Genomic DNA, 9,065 nt, shown 5'->3' on the forward strand with positions numbered 1-9,065 from the left:
CTCTTCTCCACAAGTTTTCCCAGACCTGTCTACTGTGTTCCTTGGTATTCATTATCATGTTTGGTTGCTAATGTTCTCATACAAACCTCTGAGGGTTTCACAGAGCAGCTGTAGTTATACTGAAAATAAATTACACACAGGTGGATTCAATTTACTTATTAGTTGACTTCTTTAGGAAATTGGTCACGCTGGATTTTATTTAGGGCTATCAGACTACAGGGGCCTGAACACAAATGCACATCACAATTTTCAGATTTATATCTTTAAAATATTTAGAAAACCACGCATTATTTCCTTTGCACTTCACAAATACTTGCTTTTTACTATTGATGTATAAAATAAAATCCCAATTAAACAAATTTAAGTTTGTGGGTGTAACATAAAAAAATCTGGAAAAGTGCACAGGGTATCAATACTTTTTCAAGGCACTGTACATTCAATAAGCCAAGCTATCTATAGAAAAAAAACAGAGGTCTTCTTTAAAAACATATTTTTATATCTACATCATTAACAATGTATACATAAACCATGATTATCCCATCATGATATGCTGTATAACATGACAAATTCCACTGTTTAAAAGAGTTGCTGAACTGTGGTAACATTTTGATGTAATAATTTTAGCACTGGTTTGGCATTTCAGTGTGTTACGTACTTCATTCACGTCTGATCTATTAAAGCACGACCCAAGCATTTTTTTATTTCAGCGCTGGAGAATTGCCACTAATGTAAGTTCCCTCACCTAGTGATATGGGAACTTTCATGAGTGACAATAAGGGTACTTTCCCACTATCCACACATGCTGCATCCTGTGGAGACAATAGTGTTCTCCACAGGAGAATGCGGCATCCATGCCCATGATCAATGTTTGGGACACTGTGGATTTTCACTGTGTTCTCCCCTTTGAGAACACTCGTGTCTCCGCAAGCATAAATTGACATACTGCGGCTTGGGAAGCCACGCTGCCTATCAGTTTACGCTGCAGAGAAAAGAAGCACAGTGGCCATGGGATTTCTATTAATCTCATCTACTGTGCTTGTACTGTACAGTGCAGCGTTTTGGACACAGTGAAAACACTCTGCATCCAGAACGCTGCTAATACTCATCATGGGCATGGGCCCTAAGTGAAAAGCTTTCTAGTTACTATTTGGAATCTGGCAATATATCTACTGGTTGCTATTTTGAAAATGACAATCATACGACAACTGTCACATTCACGACACTATGATAAGATTAAGCAACAAAACGAGCAAATAGAAGAAACTTTGTAATATATTTTATCAGAGAAATATGCTTCTTTTTCTACATATTAGCCTAATCTTCTCCTCCACATCTAACTACTTGAAGGATCAAATTGTCTATTGAAGTCTATAAAAATGGATTTGAGAAAGAGTATTGTCTCACCCCGGAGCTGAATCCGCTGCTCAGTGACTAATGTAAACTGCTGCTACATCTGAGCATGTGCGAGAGTTATGTTTCACCATGGAGCTGGATCCACAGCTTCACTGCTCAGTGACTATTGTAAACTGCTCTTACATCTGAGCATATGCGAGAGTTATGTTTCACCTTGGAGCTGGATCCACAGCTTCACTGCTCAGTGACTAATGTAAACTGCTCTTACATCTGAGCATGTGCGAGAGTTATGTTTCACCTTGGAGCTGGATCCACAGCTTCATTGCTCAGTGACTAATTTAAACTGCTGCTACATCTGAGCATGTGCGAGAGTTATATCTCACCCTAAAGCTGTATCCACAGTTTCACTGCTCAGTGACTAATGTAAATTGCTGCTACATCTGAGCATGTGCAATACTTATGTCTTACCCTAAAGCTGGATGCACAGCTTCACTGCTCAGTGAGTAATGTAAACTGCTCTTACATCTGAGCATGTGTGAGAGTTATGTCTCACCCTCGAGCTGGATCCACAGCTTCATTGCTCAGTAACTAATGTAAACTGTTGCTGCTCCTGAGCATGTGTGAGAGTTATGTCTCACCCTAGAGCTGAATCCACAGCTGCACTGCTTAGTGACTAATGTAAACTGTTGCTACATCTGAGCATGTGCAAGAGTTATGTCTCACCCTTGAGCTGAATCCACAGCTTCATTGTTCATTGACTAATGTAAACTGCTCTTACATCTGAGCATGTGCGAGAGTTATGTCTCACCCTAGAGCTGGACCCACAGCTTCATTGCTCAGTACCTAATGTAAACTGTTGCTACTTCTGAACATAAGCTATACAGACTAAGATCCTGAGTGTGTATTGTGTATGGGATCAAGTCTCCATCAATTTGAAAATTACTAATAGAGCCTGCAGAGGGAAAACTGGTGAAATGCAGGATAGTAATGATAAAAGGCCAGAAACAGAAGTGTGAAATTCTTCTTGTGTGCACATATGAGACCTTATTTTGAAAGGTTGTCTGAAATTAAAGGTGTGGTTTAAATTAAGCCTTGGATGTGAATGAACTAATATTTTATTTTAAATCTTTTTCCCTCCTTGTCGTTTTCTTACTTTCCAGATAAAATTGCAGAAGGAGAATTCATTCAAGGTGTCATGGCAAATGATGACATAATGAGGCTTATCCAGTATGACCCCAAAGCAAAGAAGTAAAGCAAAACATAAAAGAATTCCAAATATGATTACATGAAGTTTTTATGTGTTTGTGAGTTATCAAGTTAATTTTACATGTTCTAATTTTCAGTACATTTATTAAATATAAGATTGCTAAACACTTACATTTCAAACTTACCAATTCCATAGTACCAAAAACGTTACTTAGCAGTCAAAAAGTATTATTTCCCAGATTGAAGTAGCACATATGAAAATTTTTATAGTAACTGCACCAATGTTCAGTCATTATCTCTGTATGTGGCCTTTATTTGCATTAATCACAAAGTGAAATGTTCAAAGCCTATCTGGTTGCCTAGGGTTTCATACATATGACAAAGTCTATAACACAAGGCCATAGAATTTGGAAAGAAGAAGAGGGAGGTTTACGACAAAATGCTTAAACAGACAAGACACACATGGTCTACGCTTCCTGCTGTCACCCTGCGGGTGAAAAGTAAAATTGTCCCATGTAATGTTCAACCTTCACCACATGGCAGACAGCAATATATTCAGATTAGCATTTGCATAATCCCAAAGAAGAAAGCCATGGAAAAGAGTAATGGCACAAAGGGAAGGTTTTAACTCCCCCCCCATACTTATACCTCTCCACTCACCTGCTGTAGACATACCTATAAGAAGCCATGTTTAGTTTATTTATCCCCATCATGCATCCTGATGTAGGAAGTAATAAGAAATAATTCATAATAGGAATTATTAATATTCATAGCAATGTTTTTTAATTGACATGTAGGTCATATGATACTTTATGGTTGAAAGTGTTAATATTGTTTGTTTTGGCATTTTACTTATGAATCTACTTCTAGAACACCCAATGTAAATGGAAATATAGCATGTTTGTCATCCCGATTCCCATTAACATGGTATTATTTGTAATGTATCATTCCCCATTTTGTGATAGGTAAATCCCTTACACACAAGACTGTGGTAAAGATATTATATTTCACCGAATGCCAGAAAACAAGCTAAATAAATGGAAAAAACATGGAAGGGATTGTATCATCTTCTTTCTTTCGGAGCACACCAAGTCCCTGCCTGCTGAGTTTCTGCTTACGCTCCTCAATATTGACAGTTCAAATTGGCAGCATGGTGCAAACCATGCGCTCTCCGATACTGCAAGCAGGAAAGCACAGGGGTACTGAGGCCGGCCAGATCCCGTGATCCAGCCAACTTCAGAGACGCGCTTACAAGCCCTAAAGCAAAGGGCTTGAGTGCATGCATTCCTTGATTAGGAAACCAGCTATCTCTGATAGACTGCAGAAGTGGCGGATAACCTAGGCAATGAGCAATAAAGTATTAGAAATCCCTGTGTTCTTGAATAGACTGGATTTATTTATAAGAGGTAAATTACAATGTTACTTGTTTTTATTAGCTCCTTGCAATTTTAAGAATTTAAGAAGATGAGACAACCACTTTAAAGTATTTCAGGCCTTAAAAGAACACTAAGGCTATGTGCGCACAGTGCGTTTTTCGCGGCGTTTTTGCGCGTTTTTCGGGTGCATTTTTGGCCTCAAAACTGCATGACTTTGCTTCCCCAGCAAAGTCTATGAGTTTTCATTTTTGCTGTCGGCACACAACTGTTTTTTTAAGCTGCGTTTTTGAGCTTGAAAAAAAAAATAGACATGTCAATTCTTTCCTGCGTTTTTCTGCGTTTTTCGCCCATGCAATGCATTGGAAAAACGCAGCAAAACGCAGAGATCAAAAACGCAGCAAAACGCAGCAAAAAACGCACCAAATCGCAGCATCAAAAAAACGCAGCGTGCGCACATAGCCTAAGGCTAGGTTCGCACACTGCGTCTTTTTGACGCTGCGTTTTTGTGCGTTTTTGGCCGCTAAAAACGCACAAAAACGCACCTGCGTCGAAAAAACGCATAAAAAAAACGCATGCGTTTTTACCGTGATTTGGTGCGTTTTTGGCTGCGTTTTGCTGCGTTTTTGATCTCTGCGTTTTGCTGCGTTTTTCCAATGCATTGCATGGAGGGAAAACGCGGAAAAACGCAGGAAAGAACTGATATGTCCATTTTTTTTTTTAACTCAAAAACGCAGGTAAAAAAAACAGATGTGTGTGGACAGCAAAAATGAAAACTCATAGACTTTGCTGGGGAAGTAAAGTCCTGCAGTTTTGAGGCCAAAAACGCACCCGAAAAACGTCGCGAAAAACGCACTGTGCGCACATAGCCTAAATCTAGAAGTTAATAAGTAAAAGATAAAGGGTTTCTAATCTTGCCTGCACTGTTTTACAGTCTAAGGAAAGTTCTGTATGTCCCAAAAACAGTATGTAGATATGTCGCAAAGAACATAGGTGTTCATTTACTATTGTTCTCCTTCATTTTAAGCTTGCAGACAACAGAGGCAGGAGTTAGACAGAAAACAGCCAGGCACAGGTTTGTCAAGTCAGAAGGATAATGGAAAATGATTGCTCTCGTGGCACATACACAATCATTCTTTAGATATTTTCCAATTTTCATTGCAATATTGAATGGCAAAATAAACTCAAAGAAGTGACGAAATAAGGGAAGAATGGCTGACGTTTATTCAAATTGTTTAGTCTATTTTTGTTTGGTGTTCTTTTAAGTGGTGAATTTCGATATTAATAGATTGTAAGTCAACATTTTTGTTCAGCACGAATAATTGTTAAAATAAACATTGTACGGCCAGTACACCTGATTGTGTCTTTTTATTTTACAATGATTTATGAAACAATGAATACATTAAAAATGAACTATTTTATCAGAACAAGAATTCTCAGTATATACACATACCAAAAGTAAAAGGACCAAACGCATACTGTGGCTAGAGATAATAAATGGAACATATGAAATCATGGCAAGAAATGAGGACTACACCAAATAATTCTAACAAAGAATTTAGCATCCGAAGGTAAATGCAGATAGACAAGATTTTTTATTTGGAAAAGCAATCCACTGGAAAAATAGTATGACGTTTCGGTCTAAAATTAGACCTTCATCAGATAGTTTGCAAAGCAAGGCAGAGAAAATAAAGATATCGGAAGGCCTGTGGAACAGCACTGTGGTATAGCATAACTTGCTGTTAGTATAGTGTTCAGTAATGAGGACTGTCCAAAGATCCATTCTGTAAGTATGGTTGCTTTGAAAACATAAAAGTAGCTGTGACTGCACTTAAAAGCCATTTCTGACATTCCTCTCTGAAGATTCCAATTTGTCTATTTAATTTCCCAGAGGTGCATTGCATGGCCTATAAGTCTCCTTACACTGGCATGTCAGGCTTGTCGCTCAACACAAGGAGAAATGTTACACCTTAAGGTACCGTCACACTAAGCAACATCGCTAGCAACATCGCTGCTGAGGCACGACTTTTGTGACATAACAGCGATGTTGCTAGCGATGTCGCTGTGTGTGACATCCAGCAACAACCTGGCCCCTGCTGTGAGGTCGTTGGTTGTTGCTGAATGTCCTGGACCATTTTTTAGTTGTTGCTCTCCCACTGTGAAGCACACATCGCTGTGTGTGACAGTGAGAGAGCAACAACTGAATGTGCAGTGAGCAGGGAGCCGGCTTCTGCGGACGCTGGCAAGCAATGTAAATATCGGGTAACCAAGGAGCCCTTTCCTTGGTTACCCGATATTTACCTTTGTTACCAGCGTCCGCCACTCTCACGCGGCGAGTGCCGGCTCCCTGCTCCCTGCACACATAGCCAGACTACACATTGGGTAATTAACCCGATGTGTACTCTGGCTAGGAGTGCAGGGAGCCAGCTCTAAGCGGTGTGCGTCGCTTCCATGCGTCGCTGCTGGCTGGGGGCTGGTCACTGGTTGCTGGTGAGATCTGCCTGTGTGACAGCTCACCAGCAACCTGTGTAGCGACGCTCCAGCGATCCCTGCCAGGTCAGGTTGCTGGTGGGATCGCTGGAGAATCGCTTTAGTGTGACGGTACCTTTAGACAACAATCAGAAGCCTCTCAATCAGCGAAATCAGATCTTATTATTTGCAAGGGGTAAACACCATGTCTGCAAATTGAGATTTTTGTTTGGCTTGTATCCCGAGTAATATGGCAATGCTCGTTAAAGGGTCGATGTTGACTTTTAGGATTGCTTCTTCCAATAGTTGGCACTAGAGTTCAAGTACTTTTCCTTTCAGAAGGCAATCTACATATAACATTATAGAATCATACCAGCAAATTGTCCATGTTTTTACACGTATAATGCTTACTCACCGTCACTATTAATTTACTGTATTTCATCATGTTACATACAACCATGCATCCCTCCCTTCATTATAGAAAGCTGGATCATGTGTTCTCCAGTCAGACAACCAGTCCCGTAAATGCACTCATATGAGGATGAGTCACTTTCTTACTTCCTGTCAACCACAGGGTGACATCATCATCTATCCAATCTCTCTTGCACACATTAAGACTCTTTTCCTGCTCACGCAGCTATTTCCTCCCATACAGCTATACATATAGGTAAAAACCTATTTGCTCGTCTAACACGAAAACTGCATTTACAGTTCATAGCAACCAATCATATGGCAGCTTTTATTTCGCATTTTACTCTTGGAAAAATAAAATCTGGGTTGTGATTGTTTGCTGTGAGTAACAAACACATTTTTTTATTTTAGACTGTTTCATAAATTTGCTGATAATATTTCTACTTTATATAAGACAGCAGTGGTATACTAGATGAGATTGACTGAAGCTGCATCACATAGGATACTCTGAAATTGCTACATATACATCTAATAGGATACACTGAGTCTTAATATACATGACGTAGGATACACTGGGACTGCTACATTCATAAATTAAGATAGACAAATTAGGATACACAAACTGCTGTGTATATGTGACGCCCTGGACCCCTGGGGTCACAGGTAACAACACCTACCACATTACACACACCCCCCCCATCCCCTGTGAGGACACACCCGTCACCTGAAAGGGAGACCTGATGCCTTCCTCAGGGCCAGTAGGGAACACCAGGTGGGCGGAGTCAGGTGGAAAGGCACGCCCACCAAGGAGACTACTGTCCTGAGGCAGGAAATACAAACAGTCTAGTTTTGGGAGTTGTAGAGTGTGACAGTGAGAGGAGTGGAGTTGAAGAGCTGTAAGGGACCCGGGTAGGAGCCTGGGACCCTTGACACGTCAGGCAGGCAGACGGTGGTGGCTGTCTGCAGGAGTACCGGTACAGCAACCGGCGGAACCGTAGGGACCGGGCCAGGGTTGGAGCCCGCCGGCCCTGAACCGGGGAGTCAACCGTGTACCGGAGCACCAGAGATCGGGTACTTAGACCCCGTCCTAGCTTAGAAGCCACTGAGTTTAGGCAAATAGACTGATTGCTGGCTGGACCTCACAGGTTCATCCACACCCAAAGTCCCGAAAGAAGGCAAAAGCCCACCGATTCCGGGTGAGTGCCACCGCCAAGGGCCAAACTCCCGACGGGCCAGCGCCTGCGGGCAACCGAGGGCTCCTCCGGCAGCTCAACGCAGGGGAGCGGGCTACCACTGCCCAGGCAGGGGAGCCGAAAAACCACACAAGAGGTGCAAGGGAAAGAGGCCACCATCAACCTCACAAGGGACACCAGCAGCCGGCTGCGGGACCCGACCATACCCGAACTTTGGTTTACCAGTGACTCTGAGTGTGAATTAATCGTGAGTACACTAGTGCCATCCGGGCACGACACTGCACCGCAGCATGGCACCCTGCACCCCGCCAACAACACCGTGGCCATTGGTCCCCCACCACCGGGCCCCGGGACACACCGCCCCTACCCACGGAGGGGCTGACATCTAGGCTGCGGCCGCAACACCGATCCTGGACGAGCCCGCCTTCACTCCAGCCGCAGCGGTGGTGCATCCCGTCACCACGACCCGTGGGTGGTGTCATGATCCATAGGACGACAACGCGGCCCTCCCCGGCTGCGCGCCTCGTCCCACACCACCAACACCATACTGCCTCCCCTTTAATAGAGCGACGTGGCCCCCGGTCCGGAGGCGCTCGTGCCACCGACAACCCAAGCCCGGACCTCGAGCGGCTCGGCCCGAGCAAGCGGAGAAGCGGCCGGGCCCCTCTCAGGGTGGTACATATACATCATACAGAAGACATTGAGAATCTGCTGTATGAATCACAGAGGAAACACTAATACCGGCGTCACACGGTACGATATATCGGGTGATATGCCGTCGGGGTCACGTCGTTAGTGACACACATCCGGCATTGTTAGATATATCGTACCATGTGACACCTCCGAACGACTGTGAACGAGCAAAAATACTCACCTTATCGTTGCTCGTTGACACGTCGTTCATTTCCATAATATCGTCCCACCTTCTATGCTCCGGTTGCTCATCATTGCCGAGGCAGCACACATCGCTCCGTGTGACACCCCGGGAACGATGAACACAGCTTACCTGCGTCCAGCCGGCAATGCGGAAGGAGGGAGGTGGGCGGGATGTTTACGTCCC

The 9,065-nt window shown here is 43.1% G+C and overlaps 1 protein-coding gene across 1 annotated transcript in view; it reads left to right on the top strand.

Moving 5' to 3' along the window:
• Window positions 1–3,191, top strand: part of LOC142256093 (visinin-like) — a 52,502-nt gene extending 49,311 nt beyond the window's left edge. The window contains exon 3 of the mRNA XM_075327613.1: window positions 2,514–3,191. Coding sequence (XP_075183728.1) covers window positions 2,514–2,605 — 92 coding nt within the window. The 3' untranslated portion in view covers window positions 2,606–3,191. The remainder of the gene's footprint in view (window positions 1–2,513) is intronic.
• Window positions 3,192–9,065: the final 5,874 nt, after the last annotated feature.

Source organism: Anomaloglossus baeobatrachus, chromosome 11, assembly GCF_048569485.1.
Source record: "Anomaloglossus baeobatrachus isolate aAnoBae1 chromosome 11, aAnoBae1.hap1, whole genome shotgun sequence".
Lineage (NCBI taxonomy): Eukaryota > Metazoa > Chordata > Amphibia > Anura > Aromobatidae > Anomaloglossus > Anomaloglossus baeobatrachus.